At 39.8% G+C, this 19,408-nt stretch overlaps 1 protein-coding gene across 3 annotated transcripts in view; it reads left to right on the top strand.

Moving 5' to 3' along the window:
- The first annotated feature begins 321 nt into the window (after positions 1-321).
- LOC115040852 (frizzled-3-like) overlaps positions 322-19,408 on the top strand; it is a 24,135-nt gene continuing 5,048 nt past the window's right edge. For 2 of the 3 annotated variants that reach the window (XM_029497938.1, XM_029497936.1), the window contains exons 1-7: positions 322-552; positions 1,533-2,447; positions 16,036-16,232; positions 16,582-16,884; positions 17,125-17,287; positions 17,632-17,931; positions 18,171-18,422. In XM_029497938.1, coding sequence (XP_029353798.1) covers positions 2,094-2,447; positions 16,036-16,232; positions 16,582-16,884; positions 17,125-17,287; positions 17,632-17,931; positions 18,171-18,422 — 1,569 coding nt within the window. In that variant the 5' untranslated portion in view covers positions 322-552; positions 1,533-2,093. Of the gene's footprint in view, positions 553-1,032; positions 1,115-1,532; positions 2,448-16,035; positions 16,233-16,581; positions 16,885-17,124; positions 17,288-17,631; positions 17,932-18,170; positions 18,423-19,408 lie in introns of those variants that run through there. The other variant, XM_029497937.1, reaches the window with a different exon arrangement.

Here is a 19,408-nt window from a genome sequence, read left to right as displayed (position 1 = left end):
CATAGTTTTCTCTGGTGTATAATCCATTTAACTAAAATTAACCTTAAAATTAACCTTTGCATGAATTCCAACTGATTGTGGAGCTTCTGGGTTTCAGGTTCACATGGGGGGACACACAAAAAAAGCTCTTTTAATCGCATCATTTGTATTTTAACTCATAATACCAACACTTCAATGACAAATTAAGGCGGATATGGTCTCAGTACCATTCATAAATAAATCCTCCCCTCAGGCCATTTCACCGAGGGACTTTCCTCTCCGCTTAAGCTTTGTCTTGTTGACGTGAAACAACACTGAGTGCTCATATTTTGCCGTTCTCTAATACACACATGGTGTATTTGTTGTTCATTTTTGCACGTGCCGTGTCTCCGGCAACACGCACCTTTTCCTCCCAGTTTGTTCGTGCCGGTGCGCGGCCACGCCGGATCCGCGTTCACGACGTTTGGGCTGCAAAGGAGCCAGCTGCAAGCAGCGAAGACACGGAGCGCTGCAGCGAGCGGAGCCCGGAGCCCGGAGCCGCCCCCCCCCACCTCTCCGTCACCCCGACGCAAGGTAACGAGTCTGCGATGGCCGTGTGTGTTTTTCCCCTTTATCCGAGTCGTTACTGCCGGGCGATGCTCGCCGGGATGGAGACACACGGCTCCGTGTCACCGGCGGAGACGCCTCCTAACGGAGCCAGCCTTTTACAGGTTGCTGTGCGCTGAAACTAGACCGGGTTGTTTGGTTTGGTTGTTTTTGTTTTATTTTGTTTTTCTTTTTTTTTTTTTTTGTTGTTGTTGTTTTTCTCCGCCGGGGAGCCGATGAGAGCCACCGGGGAGGGCTTTGACCTGTAACGGCGCCGTTAACCGTCCGGCTCCGTTTAACGGCAGCAATTTAAAAATGCTAGCTAACCAACGGTCAGCTTCTAACGGAGCCGCTCCATGCGGGTGTAAATGATAAAAAAAAACTGTTTTTATTTTTATTGTTTTGGTTGTTTTTTTTTCCATGATAAGCTTTTTTTTTTTTTAGTTTCCCCCTGTGTGTTTACCGAGTGTGAAACATCGCGGGGGAGCGCCACCGTCCCCGGTCCGCCTCGCAGGGACGTGAGAGCGGGCGGCCGTCTGATCGTCTGCAGGTGCAGCAGCCACATTCACGGCTTCACACGCACCGGCTGTCCCGGTCCGCTTTGAACATGCTTTCACTCGTCTGCAGCCTGACCTGTGCGTTATTACCCCCCCGGAAGGAAAACACATGGAGATAAATGGACAATGCCGGTCAATTCAAGCTTCAAGCTATTGCTCGCGTTTTTGCTTTTTGTTTGTTTGTTTGTATAAGAAACAAACAGCATGCCATGAAAACAGCCTTGTCTGGATTTTGGAGATAAGGGTGGGGCAGACATCAAAGTAGATACAGTCCATGTTCACTTTAACCAAGCCTACTCTTCTTGTTTGACCAATAGGCCTACCTTTGTTTATGATTGTAAACCTGCTGGATTTGCTTGTTGTGCCCACTCCAGTGTGGAAACTAATTGTGAAAATGTCTTTCTCTTTCAGAGGGAGTCTGAAAAGTCGTTTGGAGAATAGTGGCTTTTTCTGAACCTGAGCTCAGTGATTCTTTTAATCATTATTTGAAACTGCAAGATTGAGAGAGAAGTTAAAAACAGGTGCCCAGTAACCCACTGAGGACCTGCTGGACACAGCTGATGTTGGTGCCTGTTTTTCCTGGACATGCTTTTAGTTTGGGGATGGAACAAAATGAAATTTTCTTTGCGAAGAGGAGCATCACGGGATGGAAAGAAACCATGTCATTTTATTTTTTCCCTCAATTAATTTCAGTGAGAAACCATTAAGACTGCTTTCAAATGCGTCTGCTGAAAGGTACCGCTCAAGAAAGGAAATGCTATGAAAGATTTTAAATATGAAGACCGACACAATGAGCTGATCCACTTACGGTCTACAGATGAATCGGTATTCCATCACATGTGCTGGTGAGGGTACTTTTCCAGAGTGTACCCGCCTTGTGGATTCCTTGATTTACCAAAACCGCTAATCCTAAAAGTGGACTCAGTTGCTTCTAATGTAAAGAAGATTTAAAAGAAAACTTCTTATGTTTTCATGGGTGAAGATAAAGTCTTCAGTCTGAACCATTGTGGAGAAATGTTGGACATGAAAATGAAAGCACTTGTTGGAAGAGGATTACTGAAAGACTTGTTTTTAAAAACTCCAGCAGTCTACTGCAGACACCAAGTTCCTGTCTGTTCATCTTTCTTCCCCATATTTATGCTCCTACTCCTCTTCCCCCTGGCTACACCTGTTCTCTCCATTCATATGGAGGCCATAGAAAGCCACAGCGAGTTTACTTGTGAGCCCATCAGACTGAGAATGTGCCAGGATCTGCCTTACAACACCACCTTTATGCCCAATCTGTTGAATCACTATGACCAGCAGACCGCTGCTTTAGCAATGGAGGTAGGTTGTGTGTGTGTGTGTCAGTCTTGTCATGTGTCATGGATGTGCCGTGTGTGTCGGTGTCAAAGAGCACGGGGAAATTAGATAGCCACTGCTCAGAATGAAAGAGGTAAAGTTACGTTGTGTTACAGAAAATTTTTGAGGCAGTAAAGTAGTGTAGTGTGTTTTAAAAATTTGACGTAATTTAAACATTAAGTTGCCATGGACTGCAGATATACAGCTCTCCTGATGAGGACATCACATATAATGTAAAGAGACAAGGCCAGCTTGGAAACCAATATATTTAAAATGGAAAATTCCTGAAAAATGTGTGAGCAAATATTGTTGACCAACCTCAAGAACTTAGCGGCCCATCTTTGTATTCAGAGTACCAAGAATTTTTTTTTTACACAAAAAGAACAAGAGGCCCCAAAACCCATCATCTGTGTTGGGGAGCAAATTGGATACATGAAGTCACACTAGGAAAAGTGGCTTTTACAGAGGACTATCAGAGATAACAGCAGCAGTGAAACACTTAGTGATGGTCGATCTCAGCTCATCATGTGTCAGCTTCATCTTTTCAATAGAAGCTAACTGGTTTATGTAGACATAGATAGATGTGTATGCATTCGATATTCATTCATCATCTTTTTTTGAATGAGAACAGAACATACCATTTGAACATTAATAGTAACTTAAAAATATATTGCTATGAGGTACTTATGATAATGTTCTGACCGAGTGTTGGTTTTAAGCAACAGAGGGGGGAAATGTCATAGTATACACTGTCTGAGCGCATTTGTAGACGCCCATTATCCATCTATATCATGTTACCGCTCCTTCCTACTCCTTTGTTACTCCCCATAGAGGCAGTGCACGGTGTTGCTCAATAATGAGACCATAACTGCCTGTTTTCACCATGTATTTGTCAGTGCTTTATTTGTAATCTGGACACATTTGGGTGTGTTAGTTTTACCCAACTAATTTCTTAACTGTAAAGAAGATAATTTATTTCAAACAGATGATAGATAAAAGACAAAAGCCTAACAGACAAGGCCCAGCTTGTTTTAGAGGATAAGTCAGATTGAGTTCATTCAATCTCTCTACCCTTCCTTTATCAGGTTTCTGTTTCCTCATACATCAAAATGTCAATGGATGTCTTGTCCTGCTATAGTTGGATACTAACATAGTTTCAGCCATGTTTTGGCTACCATGTGACTAATGTTTATAGTCTGTAACATGGAAGGATATGCTGATGAATTAAATCTGCCTCCAGCTGTTTATAGTTGGCATATCTAATCACTCCAGTTAAAAAGAAGGTAAAATTCGACAAGGGCTGTTTAGGCTGTGCACCTTTTGCGTTTAATCTCAAAGTATTTAAATTTTAATTTAGTATTCAGTTCATGTTTTCCCTTGTCATAACCAGTGATTGTCAACCAGAACATCAAGTTAATAATTACAGTGCTGTTGTCTTAATGTTAGAAAGCATTGTAACATTTTCTTTAACAAAATAGAGCATGTTTGTCTGTGCAGGAGATGGTACGGGTCACTGTGGTCAGACACTAATTTTTCTCCATTACCAGTGAAGAATACAAGTTTTCCTTTGGATTGGCAGCCACATATTTTGAATTTTGCTGATACTCCTTCAGTCTTGGGATTCAATCAGCACATTAGGCCCATACAAATGTTTAAATCAATTTAATTTCCCCAGTGTCATGTCAAAACATGCAATGTCAAGAATTGTAAGAAGTATCTGTTCTTGAACTAGATTTGACCCAGATGAAGAAGGAGCCAAGTAACTGACACCCTCAGTCCCTCCAGTCATGGAGGAGACAGCTTTCTGAAGATGGTTGTGTAGCAACACGAGCCCAGTTAGTGTTTCTGCTCTGGTCTGCTTTGACCGGACATGGTAGTCCTGGTGGGAACCATGGAGGAAATTAAATAATATGTCTCATGGGGCACTGTCTGCATAATACAAACTTGAGTGTGTGTGTGTGTGTGTGTTCAGAAAAATATATAAATTAGTTTATGTGGAGGTATGAGTGTGTTCAAGTGAATCCATAAGATTTTTTTCTATATTGTACTCACGTAATTTAAAAATCACCTACAAGTTGGTTAATGGTTCTTTACAATTGTATTGCAAGCTAATATTCCAACAGAGAACAGTTCTAGTTATTTCTGCAGATTTCCATGTGTTCATGTGTCTCAATCGCGACAGCTGTTTTCTCCACTGAACCCCCCTGGCCCAATTAAATGATTGTCTTGTCACAGCAGTATCAGTTGAAGGGCAGCTGTCAGCAAAATCATCCTAAACTAATATTATGAAACTAATATTTTGGCACCTCTTCCTCACATGTGTTTAACAGGAGTTACCAAGGTTATGGGAAACTCAAATTGATGTTTCAGTTTTGATTTTGGTCAGTGTCACAACGTTGGTGCTTAAATCTTATTCAGTTAGATCCTTTTTATCAGTAAATATCAGCCTTTTAAAGCCAGTTCTGGTTTAAAAAATGCCCTATACTAGAAGTTGGCTTTTGCTTTAGTGGAGATTTTGTTTGTAAAGTGACAGTTTATGCGCTGAATGATTCACAAACATCAATTTGTGTCTATTTGGGAGTTTAACTTGTTATAAAATGTTTTAAAAAATTAAATAGAATAAAAAACAAAACAAAAATCTAATTGCTGCCAAATTGGTTTGAAGTACTTCAATTTCCATAATGAAACTGGAGCAATTGTCAAGCAGTTGTTTTCATTTTTTGGGTCATGTCACATGATGAATTTTGCTCTGTCTCAGTAGTAAAGCTTTTCATATCTTGGCTTGGCTTTTCTAAATAGATTGATTGTTCTTGTCTTTTAATGTAGCTTGTTTATGTTTAGGCTTCTTTTACAGACATGGGTTGAGATGCATTAAAATCAACTTAAGCCATGCTCTAAAAGTGTAGAGAGATGCCACTTGTGGGTCCTTAGTCTTGGTTGACAGTGGAAATATTGTTTATTCTCTTTCTTCCTCTGAGACCCCAAACATGGTTTATGCTCTACTGCGTGTAGATGATTAACATAGGCTGCAGTTATTCGAGTGACGGGTTTGAGCTACTGAGTGGTATTTTTCTTGTATGTAATTGCTGAGCCAGACTAAGAGCTAACTTTACAGTAGTATTGTGTGTGTGTGTGTGTGTGTGTGTGTGTGTGTGTGTGTGTGTGAGAGAGAGAGTGTGTGAGTGTGTGTGAGGGACAGGAAAGGTTAATGGTGCCAGCTGTCATCTCTCACTAGTGCTAACTAGCTGCTAATCTTTCTTTCTGTTCCGCAATAAAGACATTGATTTTCACAGACCAACCGCCACCCCATCTGGTACAATTGTCAATTAAACCTGAGAAAAAAGGGGGGAAGAATGAAACGGGAGAGTGGGATGTGGAAGACAAGGAAAATAGCATTCTTATGAAGTGAAATAATTTTCTATGGTGTTTGCACGTGTGTGTGCATTTCACTCAGGAAAATAGCCTGTACTGTCCATCTGCTACTTCATGCTACAGTTCCCAGAGGATGTGCTGTAGGTCATAGTATTATTTGAGTCCTATGTTAGAAGTCTAGAGATATGACTTGGACTAAGAGACTGAAATTTTTCCCTAAAAGTGGCATATCATACTCTTGTATTGGACCAACACCACCTGCTAGCAAGTTTTAAAGAAACACTTGGCTTATTAAATAACTTGCTGACCACTCCAGTACATTTTATTTGAATATATAATTTTAATATAATTTTACTAGTGTTTACATAATCTGGTGTAGTTTCAAGCAAAGACAGGTGTCAGGAAAGAGGACTTTTTTTTGGGGGGGGGTATAACTCAAGAGAGTTACGAAACAGGGAATAGCTCATCATCCCAGCCTTTGTCCGAATATATCTAGAGCTGACAGTCACTATGTTTACACGCACCACACAAAATCAAGTTTATGGAGAAATCAAGTTCAGGCAGGACATTTATGAGTCAATGTTAATGATTTCTTTTTCTTTCTTTTTTTTCACAGTTACTGGATAAACTTTATATGACTTGTTTATTTTTGGATCAGTTTTCAATATACAATCATATGCCTATATGCAAACGTGATTGTTGGTTAGTGTGTTTGTCATTTTACCTCACTAGAGTCTGAGAAATATACGTATATATGCTTTATTTCAAAGATGCATGGTTTTCCAAATAGAAATAGATGTAGGAAAGTTTTAGCTGGAGCCAATCCAAATGAACAATGGGTGAGGGCAGGGTACACCCTGGACGGCTCTACTTTGTTACAGGACCAACAAATACAGACATACAGAGATAAACAACCATTCACACTCATGCCTATCACCAATCAAACTAAACATGTGTCTTTGGCCCGTTGGAAGAAACCGGAGTTCTCAGAGAGAACCCACCCACGAACACGGAGAACATTGAAAATAACCATGGTGCCACCCACATTTACAACTAGAAACTTAAGTTATTAAAAGTTGAAAGCAAATTTTGGCCGAACTGGATTATGCTTGTAATTCCTTTTTAAAATGTATTCATGAAATCACAAACTCTTAGGGCCACGTGTTAATTTATTCTCATTCCTGGCTACAGTCTTATGAAGATGTATTTACTGCAGTCATGTGACCTGTTGTGGCTCTCAAGCTATTGTTCAAAAACATAATGTATGATGGATTGACAGGCAGGCACTTACGTGCTGAATTACTGTGAAAGACGCTTAAGAGCTTTTCTTCTCCCACAAGACCACCCTTGTTTTATAACTCCACCCACTCAAGACACAAGGGCTGAAGGGAGCAGGTTTTTAAAAATATACTACCTTCCCTTATATTAGCCTAATCTAAAAATTAAAGTGCCATTTTCTTTCCCAATTTTTCTCCGTGTATGACTCATTACCACCGGAGCAATTTTTTTTAACTTACTTTTTAGTCAGAAAATGAAGTTTTTCTGGTATTTGAGATTTGTCTTTCTATATAGATTAATCTGTAGTTCTCACATGGAGAATTGGGGGCAGGCGCAAAGTGTATGGGGCTGTAGAGCAGAAAGAAAATGTCAGAGAAAAAACAGGAAAATACCGACTGGAGTGACAGGTTGGGTAAAGTCTTTAGACCCTACTGTCTCCGGTGTTTGTGTTTCTCCCAGTATGGGTTCCTGTAGTTCAATATGGGACAGCTCTGTCTTTAAAAGGCCACCCTGAGGCCACCAGGTCCTCACAACAGGGAGAAAAAGTGTATGCCAAAGCATGAGAATTCAGGGCTAGCTGTGTTTTAAGTGTGGTCTGTTGTGTTTCTTCCCTTTTTGTGTGTGTGAATACGAAAGAGAATTAGGTTTAATAGAAAGAGGTTCTTGTGAGTTTGTTGTGGTTTTTGTGCAATGGTGTGTGTGTGTGTGTTAATGGCATTCAGTGTATCTGAAGAGGCTAAACTTATTCTCTCTGGCAGAGACAGACAGGTCCTCATTCAGTTTAAAAGTTCCTGTTTTATTCAGCTGAACTCTTGATTATCCTGCTTATTCTGACAGTCTATTGAGGCAGCCTGCCCAAATGAAGCAATCATTTATTTATGCATAGAACAAAGGCATTGCCTGGTGCTGTTTTTTGGCAGACTGTTCCCATAAGAATAGCTTCCACTTCTGCTTATCCAGCCTCACGTTGGTTCTCAGTGAAGTGAGATTTGAGGATAAATTGGAGAGACTTTTCATTTCTCAAATACTATTCTGTAGCCCACTCTAAATTTAGAAACACTGGTCTCCATAAAAATATGAAACAGTGTGGGTTGCCTGAATTCTCTAACCTCGTAATACTCTGTGTATCAGTACAATAAAGAGTTTAATGGATTGTCATTATGATACTAATAGCATTAGAAAAAACAATTGCATCCAGAAATAAGTTTGCTTTACCATTGATGGCTTTTAAACTATCTCCATCATTCCTACTGCATGTTCAACATAGGTGTGGAAATATATGTACTGGAAGTTTTATTTACATAAACTAAGCTGAGAGTCCTGATATGTTGTAGTCCTTTTATTTTGTTTGGAGCAAAAATCTCAAGATATTTGTTGTGAAAAATTAACTTTCTGTCCATCTGTTCGTTAAGTACATGAGAAATGGTGGGTTTTCATCATACTATAATGGAGCATATATGCTAGTTAAGGAATAATATATTACGCATTAAGTGATAAGTCCTCTGACTTGTCTTTTCTCTGTCAGTTGGTTGGAATGTCCAGATTGATGCAAATGCATATACCAACATAAAATAATATGTTTGTAAGGGAAGTTAAACAAATAATGTAAGCACCATAGTCTCACTATCTACCAACAGATTAATACTGTTCTGTTAGTTTAGAACTGCCTATATCCTAGTAATCTGCTTCATAAGAGATCATTTGCATCTTCCAGCCAATAAGAATTTGTTGTAGAAGGCCAATCCAACCTGGACTGCTCTGTGTCACTCCATGCACCCCTCCCAGCATCCGCATAATGGTTTCAGTTCCGAATGTTTTCTATTGCAATCTTCTCATTCATTCAGTCCTGCAGTGTTGTGCTCCAATACATTAATATAGGTTATCCATGTCTTACGGTCTTAATCTGAACCCATGACCCAGCCTGGGAACTGTGAGTACATGTGTGTATCTGGTGAGAATGGGAGATGTTTAACCCTCACTACTAAGCCCAACTTCACACCAACATGCAGACAAACACACACACACACACACACACACAGAGCGTTGATCTCCTTCTCACGCAAAGCCACTCAACACAAAGCAGCGCTAATGTTTTCAATGTACTGCAGGTCAGGGGCAGAGTCAGTATTATGAGCTCTAGTGCTCTAGTGCTACTAGTTGTACACTTATCAAGACACAATTATTTTCCAAAGCACTCATATTAATGTATAACATGTAAAAAGTAAGCTCACTGCATGCAGTGAATTATGCTACTCCTTTATATCCAATATATTAAAATTAACTTTCTGTCCATCTGTTCGTTAAATACATGAGAAATGGTGGGTTTTCATCATACTATAATGGAGCATATATGCAAGTTATAAGCAGATGGATATGCACATGGTGTTAGGACGTGCGTGGGTGCTATCTGATTCAGCTCCATTGTCACTTTCTTGGCGCGCCATCTACAGCTCTATCATTTAATTTAACCCTCTCTCCCACGCCTCTCAGTTTCTTTTATTCTCACGTTCACACTTCCTCCCTTTGCTCCTTATGCGCGCTTGTTTGCCATACTCTTTAGATGGTTGCATTCTTTAAAGTCCAACCACAACGTGTGCATGTGTGTGTCTCTGCACATGCATGTTATCCTCCATGAAACATAGTGCTACGTGAGCTTCCACATCACCTGTTGCTATGGTAGTTAAATAGGCTGAGAAAGAACGGAAAGAATGGAGGGAGATAAGCAGGCAGTGGAGGGGAGGGAAATTGGATGTGCATGTTCTAGACTCAACCAAAAAGAGGAGAAGGAGCGAAAGGACTGCTTATACAAGGGAAGTGGTGGAAATGGAAAATTTATGCTATACTAGTTGGGTAATTTGGTTGAAAAATGCACATTTCTCTGAAGTGTTGTTTGTCTTGAAAGCAATTGAAAGTCTGCAATCTGTGATATTGGCAGTCAAAGCCATACAATTGTGGAGAAACACGGCATCGTTGAAAAACACGATGGCTTTTCACGCAGACTTGTGAAAAGACTGCCGTTGTATTGTTGTTTATGTGTGAAGTGGAGACACACAGCATGCTGTTGAGCCAAATTATTTTCTCTGATCACTGTTGTCTGAGAAAAGCAGACATGATTTAATTTTGGTCATTTCAATGAATTGGTCTGTACTAATCAGTTTCAAGTAACTGGAAGTGGTTACACTGTAAATGTTGTGAAGAATTGATCTGATCCACACTTATTGCCATACATATGTTGAAATTTTACATTAGAGTTACTTAGAAGTACATCGGAAGATGGCATTAATAACATAGTCTAGTGAATTTTGATGAGTCCATTAGCCTGCAGATCAGATGTGGGACATAGGACATGTCCACCAAAATATGTGAGTATATTGTAGTCAGCTGTGGGTCAATCTTCCACACAGCCATACTTAATTTTATGTTTACCACAAGATTTAGTTGTTAAAGAAGTCCGGAGTCAGCAGGTGATATCCTATAATTATTTGGTGATTCCCTCTTTCTGTCTGTACTGCATTCCAAAAATTAACTAATGGGAATGATAATGCTACGCACAGACAAAGGGAGCTAAATCAGAAGGTCTGAACACAGAACAACACAAATAAAAATGCTATGTTTTTAGCAATGTTTTCATCAAGATTATTAATTGCAATATTACATTTAATTAATTTAATTGTAAAATTATAAAATATAATTTGGATGATTCTGACATCACTGGATGACTAAATTGACAATAATGTCCACTTGGCGTAAAAAACAGGAAAGACAAGGTACGTTGATGCTTTTTTGACGAAGCAGGATAAAAAAAAGTGGAAGTCAATGAATACTGATGTTGGAATGAAGAAAATGGTGGAGGAGGACAAGTGCTTGTCAGGGTAATTGCCAGGAGTAAATGGGAGGCAAAGAAAATAAGAGATGAATTCAGGAGAAAGAAGAGAGGAGGAGGGGAAGTGAACGTGAAAGGGAATGCTGTTAATGGCTTTGTCTGGTCCTCCCAACTGAACGATGGACGGACACGGATAAACGAACAAATGAATAAAAGAGAGCGAGAGAGTGGGAGAAGGGTGACCCTTTCTTAACTGTCTTTTCAGAGATTAAGGCGGAGAGCATCACAGTCTGTTCAGTTCATCTGTTCATGGCCAACGCCTGTCTCTCACAAGCATGTAAGAGGCAGCAGGCACAGTCACAGGGAATGTCTGTGTGCATGACTGTCTTGTGGTGTGAATGTCTATAAACATGTATCATGTGTGCATTACACAGTGAGCAACTCGGAGATGCTAGCTAAAATTATATCTGGCTAGCAGAAGAAAACACCAGTGCCTTTAAAAGGTAAAAAAGAAAAATGGATGTGACTTAGTGCAAAGAGGATGGTTGGGACTGCGTGATTGTTGATGGAAATGATGCACTTCTCTGAAGCTGTAAAGAAATTGTTTCCAGGAGGATCTGCTCATAGTTAAATTGTAAGGAGGAAAAAATGAGAGAAACAGAAGTAAATGAAAATATAGTTTCTGCAGGAAAAAATTGAGGATTCACTTTATAATGGCTAGAGAATGGATGTCAGCGATGTTATGTTGTACCAATCTAATGGAAGTAGAGCTGATGTGGTCTGACAGGATTTATGCTGCGGGGCCCACAACTGACTGATTTCAGAGTGAGTTAGAGTATGAGACAGAGAGAGCAGAAGAGTAGGAAGAAAGATAGAAGCTGTGAGGCTGATGTGTCTGGATAGACTTGGATTTGGTGGTAAAAACAGATTTTTCTCATCTAAAGTCCTTTTTCATGTGTAACTAATTAGTTACTTGATTTGAGTTTATCTATGGTAAATTCAATTGACTGAACATGGAAGGCAACAAAAAATACACTGCATTGAATATTTACAAGAGAACAATCTAGTTCTTTCAGTCTAGCTTGATATATATATATATATATATATATATATATATATTATTATTATTTTTTTTTTTTTTTATACACAAAGCTGCAATATAATAAAATATATTTTCCCATTGCACCATAAATGCTATTGCAGGCTATTGGTTTCCCATCAGTCTAAAGGCTAAAAACTTCCATTTTAATTAGATTTTAATTGGATTGTATAGCTTTTTAAACAATCAGATTTTTACTGGAGTAGTTTGTATCATTAAGCAATGAAAACCATAAATGCATTTGGACTTCAGAACAGATAGCTGTTTTGAAGGTGATTTGCCAGCTTAGGAGCTGTTTCTTTGGAGGTTCAGACCCAGCAGCCTGTCACCTTGATCTAACCACAATACAAAGCTAGTGACAGTTTCAGGAAGTGTGTGTGTGTGTGTGTGTGTGTGTGTGTGTGTGTGTGTGTTCGTTTGTCACACTCTAAACGCTTCTTACAAACCATTTGACTCTCTAATCCACCAGGAAACCGCCACTCTTTTCTCCCTTCCACTCCAGTTTTTTCTCCCTTTCTTTATCCCTCCCTCCCCTCCTGCTCTACCTGTTTCACTTGACAATGTGTATGAGTTTCTGCGGAGTTGGCTAACTGGATTTTCCACAACCATTTAAATACCCTGCACACGCGCACAAGCACACACACAAAACAGACTCTGGATAAACGACTATAAAAACTTGCATACAATGTATTCAGAAAGTGTTTGTACATGGACATGATTTGGAAAGACCTGCTTGTCTATATAAGGTCACACAGCTTGTGCATCAAAAGCCAAACCATGACAAGGAAACAGTTGGCTACAGGGCTCAAGGACAGGGCTTTATATGGATGGTATGATATGGGATCGTGGATTGTGGAGGCTGAATTGAAACCAAACAGACTTCAGAAAGTGATATAAAAAGTTCTCAGATGCAGCACACACTGCACTTTTTTCATTTATGCACTGCTCTTTATTTTTATTTTTTCTACCAACTTACCTGCAGTTATTGGCATCGCACTCTTGTTTGACAAAAGCGTTATTGGATGCATTGCATGACCGTCAAACATCTTCTGCATTCTTTCTGCTTCTCTTTGTTGTTGTATTTTTTTTTTTTCCTCTCTCTTTCTCTCTTTCCCTCCACAGGGTTTCTTTGGTGGGGGGCGTAAGAGAAAGAAACTTAATCCCTCTATTGAACAAGAGGTGGACCAGTCAGGGGCCCTTTTTTTTTTTCTTCTCATTTTCCGCAATGTCAAAAATCCACCACGTTTCTTATTCAGAATGTTCACAGTTGCCTGTCAAAAACACACGATCACAAATAAACCCTTGATTTTATTTCCAATTTGATTTTCATCTTGCTTTGTCTTTTAACCTGCTGCACTTTAAATAATCTGATATTTTTGCTAAATTGCTAGTAGTAGTCAAATGGGTTGCTGTGCTATTAAGTGAATGGAAGGATGGGAAGAGAGAAACAATTAAAGAAGAAGCCGTTGTGGTGCATTTTTTTTCTCTTCACCCTAAATCGTCTTCTCCCACATCATTCCATGTTCAAGCAGAAGTGTGTTTGACCTCAGGCTAAGCTTGTAGGCTTTTCTGCTCTCCTTTCCCTGATCTTCTATCAAAACTGACCATGAAATGCCGGACAATTCATTCTAGTCACCCTCCATAGAAGGCTGATTGCCATCCCCCTCCTCTCTCTTTGGGAGGCACAGTTAGGCCACTTAATATCAATATTCTCTTTGTGATGGGAGATGGGGGGCAATTGCCTTGACTGTCAGAGTAATTGCACACAGATATCTAGAAATGGACACACACACACGCTCTAAAACACAATAACTGGGACATACTTACACCGAGCACGAGTAACCCCACATGCACTGGAGAAATGGGCAGAATGGTGACGCACAAAATGGAAGCCACACACATTCATGGAAGAATTGGTATAAGGAAACCAGAAGAAAGGCTCCATTCTGCTGGACAGTGAGACACACTCATGCAGAAAGCAACAAGCACTTAAGTTAAGCTGAGTGTGACCTCAGGCTCTCTTTCAAATTTGTTGTTACTTGCATAGCTATGTAACATGCATTAATATGCACTCTGAAGAAATGTAGTTTCTTTCACCATTTCTCAGGTCTTTAAACTGAGTCTGTGGAAGCACCATCACTGTGAGCACCACTCAATTTAGGAAGAAGTCTCCTCAGTGTGAACTCTAAGTGTCATAAGTGTAGCTTTTTCAAATTCCTCAGGGCTTCATTTTGTTTGCCTTTCTCTCATTATAAAGAAAATAACTAAAATGAAAAATTTTATTGACTTGTGGTGTTCAGTCTTCCCTGGGTGTTTAATCCCTACATTGTTTCATTGCTTCACATTGAAGATAAGGGATGTTTGATAAGAGTAGCAATGGTCAAGTTCAGGACCTCTATCCTAGACAGGAAGTGACTACCTGTTTAAATTTAGTCCTAATGTTGAATTTTCATGTTTCATTTCAAATTGTTGTCATGTGTTGTCAAGCAGAAAGCATAGAAATTAATAACAATGTTATCAGGAATTCGGCTGCATTAAAATACTATATTTGAGGATAAACAGTGGGAGAGAAGTAAAGTAATACATGGCTGAAATGGTCTGAGAAAGGTTAGAATTCTTATATATTATATATTCTCATATAAAAGCCACATAAAAAGTCTTGATGTGGTTTTATTTAAGCATATCATTACTGTACATCAAAGGTATATAATTGTATCATAAAGCTCTTGTGGTTCCTATAGTTCTGTGGGCCAACGCAGTGGACTTTGCGTGCTCAGACTCGAGAAGTGTTGTGAAATGTGTAAATTATTGAATGAAAACTGAGTGGTTTGTCTGTGTGTCTGGACTTTTGTGTTTCTGTGCAATATTGAAAACTATGTCACACACACTCGCATCACTGCACCCATTTACTGGTGGAGCGTCTTTCCAATGTGCATATCTAGATCACAGCAATTGAGAACGATCAAAACATACTCGCAAGGCCAAACTACACCGAAACATGCACACACTCACAGACTCACTGATGCATGGGCATGAATGTACTCATAACGTCTGTGAGCATATACTATAGCTTTTGTCATGAGCAACCAATGGAAGTGTACCGTTTTGTGTCACATGTACACATATTTATATACACACAGTAGTGTAGTGCGCAGTCAACCTAAGTGTTTTGTTCCATTGCTTTCTATCCTTTGCCATAACGGCTCTGCTCTAATTTCTCTGTGCTGACATTTTTATTTTGGTCAGTGACCTCTGACTAATGAATTCTCCAATACTGTAGCTATCACCTGCACATGAAATGAACAACAACAAGTTTATGCTTAATAATATACACACTATATATATTTGTTCAATGTTATATCAGTATAACATATAAAATGAAAGGCAGAGTCTGTACCTTGTCCATCCCAAAACTCAAAAGTTTTCCAAGCCACCTGTGGATCTGAGCCAGCAGCCTGAAGGTCAGAGGCCAGACTTTTTAAATGTTAGACAACCTCTCCAGGAAGAGAGTATATATAGTAAAATACATAAGTGTGTGGAAACCCCTCAATGTATTGACACATGGAAGTTTCTCAGCCCTCACAGGCTCGTCTGTCTCTCCACAACTTCAAAGTGATGTTTGGTAATATGATTTCTGCTACATATTTAATTAGACTTTAAATATTGATGGAATACTGAGTAGTATAAATTGCAGCACAAGAGTTATAACACACTTGTCCTCTTCCTCTCTCTGTCAGCATCCACTTGAATGGATATTTCAGGTTTAATATGGGCCTTCTCCTACGTGCGTGTGTGTAACATCACTTTTTCCAGCGTTCATGCATGGCAGATTGAATTCCCTTTCATTCTGATTGAAATATAACATGAGAAAGATAAATGTGTAGGCGTTTGTGAGAATGTTTTTAGACCTTGCTGGAACCAAAGCTCTCAGCTTTGGAACAGTTTTAAACAGAATAATTCTAATGTGTCTTTCTTTCTGTCCCTCTCGATCTCTCCCGTAGCCTTTTCATCCCATGGTAAACCTAATGTGCAGTGCTGACCTAAGGATGTTCCTCTGTGCCCTGTACGCCCCAGTGTGCACCGAGTACGGCCGGGTGTCCATGCCATGTCGATCCCTCTGCCAGCAGGCCAAAGACGAGTGCAATAAACTCATGGAGATATTTGGATTAGCCTGGCCAGATGACATGGAGTGTAGCAGGTGTGTTGTTGTAACACTGATATCCTAGATGATACAGGCCCATTATCAACGTATACTGTTTACTTTCCAAGCTTTGAGCCTGCAATATGTATCCAAATCAAGTCTTTCATTAATGTATTCCAATCCCACCAGACCTGTAAAAAGTCATGCCCTCATAAAGGATTTAAGTATCATTCTTTGTTAATTTCTGTGTTTTTAGAAAGCACTTGACATCATTTCAGAAACTACACTTGAAATATATTGTGTTGTATGTACTAAGAAGTTGCTTCTAAAATTCAGTTATGTCTGTTCAGGTGTAAAATTTATAGAAAATGTATTTGCACGATGAACGTAATCATTCTTTCTCCAGGTTTCCTGACTGTGATGAGCCCTACCCTCGTCCGGAGGATCTGGTAACAAGCTCTGACCCCACTGACCAGTCATCCATGACTGTCCAGAGAGACTATGGTTTCTGGTGCCCCAGAGAACTCAAGGTTGACCCAGACCTGGGTTACATATTCATGGGCAGGAAAGACTGCTCTGCCCCATGCCCCTCGATGTTCTTCAACCAGCAGGAGCTAACTTTTACCCGATACTTCATAGGAGTTGTCTCCATCATCTGTCTGTCTGCAACCCTCTTCACCTTCCTGACATTTCTCATCGATGTTACGAGGTTTGACTGTTTTGTTTGTTTGTTTGTTTTTGTTTTTGTTTTTTTGTTATGGGGGGTTGTCTTACATCAACTTCCTTAGTTTTTAATTATACAAATACAGTATGTCTGCATTTAAGAATGGACTGCAAACATATCTGAAAGCTATTTTCAAAAATTTCTGATATAACATTAAAATAACAACACAAATGGTGGTGCAGCGAAAAGTTAATATAGATTAATCTTTTTATCCCCCCAAACAAGGTTTCGCTACCCGGAACGTCCAATAATCTTCTACGCTGTGTGTTATGTCATGGTCTCGCTGGTGTTTTTCCTTGGTTTCCTGCTGGAAGACAGGGTAGCATGTAATGCCATCAGCCCTTCTCAGTTCAGAGCTTCAACCATCACTCAGGGCTCACATAACAAGGTGGGGGCTTCGGTTCACACAACACAACAAAGCCTGTCAGCTCTTAGATGTAAACATTAAATACTTAAACATCTGTGTTTGAAATGTGAGATTTTAGGTTTTGATGTTTTCACTCATTGATCATGAATAATTTCTGATAGATCTTAAAGTAGCTACTGTGAAAAGACAAAAACACATTGTCATGAATAACTCCAAAATATGTTTCTGTGGTAGCTTGAACTATGTACACTGTATGAGTCAAAGACTTAAAGTGATCATAAATGCTATTGATGCTGTTGAAGATTATTAGTGAGCCAATGGCTTTCATTAACAATCAAAAGTTATTGCACACTCTTCTCTCTCAGGCATGCACCCTATTGTTCATGGTCCTGTATTTCTTCACCATGGCCGGCAGCATGTGGTGGGTCATACTGACAATCACTTGGTTCCTGGCTGCTGTGCCTAAATGGGGTAGCGAGGCCATTGAGAAGAAAGCCCTGCTCTTCCATGCCGTTGCCTGGGGGCTTCCAGGGGCCCTGACTGTCACTCTGTTGGCCCTGAACAAAATTGAGGGAGATGGGATCAGTGGAGTGTGTTTCATTGGGCTTTATGACATAGACGCCCTGAGGTGGTTTGTTCTGGCACCGCTCTGCCTCAATGTAGCGGTGAGTATACTCGGAAGATAAATGAGTGTGATGGAAGGATAGATGGATGGGGGCACAGATTAATGGGAGGGTGGATGAAATGATACAAGTGGGTTGGCTGATATTATGGAGGCAGATCAGCATATGGATGTCCTCTGTCAGTCATCAGCTCTTTAAAAAAATAATTCATTTTGATTTTGTTTACCAAAGAGTAAGCCTTTCATTTCTCTCTTGTTCTCTCTCTCCCCTTCTCTTTCTAGGTAGGTGTCTCGCTCTTGTTAGTGGGCATTGTGGCTCTGAATCGGGTGCGCATGGAAATCCCATTGGAGAAGGAAAACCAGACCAAACTAGTCAAGTTTATGATCCGAATGGGAGTCTTCTCTGTGCTCTATCTCGTCCCCTTATTAACTGTGATTGGGTGTTACCTATATGAACACACCTACCGTAACATTTGGGAGACAACATGGATGGAGGAGAACTGCAGGCGCTATCACATCCCCTGTCCGTACAAGGTAAAGACAGTGAGACAGTGTAATGTTGCTATGCTAGTGAGATAAGGTGTGCGTCACTGTTTGACAGGACAGTATGGCATTTGTGGAGAGGTTTTTGGAGAACTTTGCCAGGGACACAAGTAGATTCTCTGCATATTAGCACAGTGCTAATATAAATAAATGTCAGTTATTATTAGTTGCACTTGGATTATCTTGTAAATTTGACTTCTCAGAATATATCTGTTATCCCATCTGAACACTGAAAGCACATTCACACTCTTCAAAGGATTCCAGTTGTATTCACAGCTCTTCGTATCTCACTCCGTGGAAATTAGCTGGTGTGAAGTACAGTCAAGTAGTGTGGAAGAGTATCTTGAATACCAAGACTTTTCACAACTTGAGCCTTATTTACATTCATTTGACAAAATTTCTGAGTAATGATAACAGTACAAGTAACTGCCAACTATGATGAAAGAAGAAACTTGCTCATTCTGATCAGAGAGTATGTTTACAACAGACAGATGGGGTGGCCATTTAATTTAAGTTTCTCTTCCAAAAAAATTGTAGTTGTCTACAACCTGATCTTAAAAAATAATCATCAAATATTTGTGTGGGTGAGTAAGAGGGATATGTTGTGTGCCTGAGTGAGCTGGTATTTTTGGAGGGGGGGTGAGCAGGGTCCAGTATACATCATTAACTCAACTAATACAGCTCTCAAAACCAGCTCCACATAAGACCGCCATCTCTGTTTCTTTGTCTCTTGGTCTTTCTCTCTCTCAGCTGGTCCTCAGACACTTCTTTTACTCAGTGTCCCTCTCTCTGAGGGCTTGCTCAGTCATGCTCTGCTGCTTGTACTCTGTAATGTCTTTGTAGTGGTTCTAAAGAGTGGCGTGAGTGAGATGTTTTATACTGTTTGGTGATATAGTCATAACCAAATAAATGTGCACAGTGTAGTGTAAACACAAGACAATGAAAGCTTTTAATCAGCTTCACATATAAAAACTTGA

The sequence above is a fragment of the Echeneis naucrates genome, chromosome 3 (assembly GCF_900963305.1).
Source record: "Echeneis naucrates chromosome 3, fEcheNa1.1, whole genome shotgun sequence".
NCBI classification, from domain to species: Eukaryota; Metazoa; Chordata; class Actinopteri; order Carangiformes; family Echeneidae; genus Echeneis; species Echeneis naucrates.
The sequence above is the reverse complement of the archived record's forward strand: the minus strand, read 5'-3'. Positions and strand labels throughout refer to the sequence as shown.